The sequence below is a fragment of the Nestor notabilis genome, unplaced genomic scaffold (assembly GCF_000696875.1).
Source record: "Nestor notabilis isolate BGI_N333 unplaced genomic scaffold, ASM69687v1 scaffold16825, whole genome shotgun sequence".
NCBI lineage: Eukaryota > Metazoa > Chordata > Aves > Psittaciformes > Psittacidae > Nestor > Nestor notabilis.
In genome coordinates, this window is record NW_009929919.1 from 4,389 (window position 1) to 4,684 (window position 296).

Below are 296 nucleotides of genomic sequence, written 5' to 3' on the forward strand. Positions count from 1 at the left end.
ATTAGACAGTGTGGAACTCAGGAGTTCCATGGAGTTCGTGAGTCCACCTGTGTGACTCATGGTGTGACAATGAGAATTTCTTTGATTTCACATCTCGATAGACTGTCGTGGACAACAAAGGAGTGTAAATAGCACTGTCAACACTGGAAAACTCTCTGTTTACAAAACCCCACTTTTTGTCAAGTATTGACTGTTGCGCTGTTTCTTTTTCAGTACCAAGGAAATGTCAGAAGGCTCGTGAACACTTTGGTACAGTGAAAACACAGCTGGAATGTCTGAAGACCAAGTTTCCTGCT

At 42.6% G+C, this 296-nt stretch overlaps 1 protein-coding gene across 1 annotated transcript in view; it reads left to right on the top strand.

Moving 5' to 3' along the window:
• Window positions 1-213: 213 nt before the first annotated feature.
• Window positions 214-296, top strand: part of TSN (translin) — a gene marked incomplete at its 5' end in the record, with an annotated part of 2,675 nt that continues 2,592 nt past the window's right edge. The window contains one exon of the mRNA XM_010015203.1: window positions 214-296. This exon is cut by the window's right edge and continues 4 nt beyond it. Coding sequence (XP_010013505.1) covers window positions 214-296 — 83 coding nt within the window.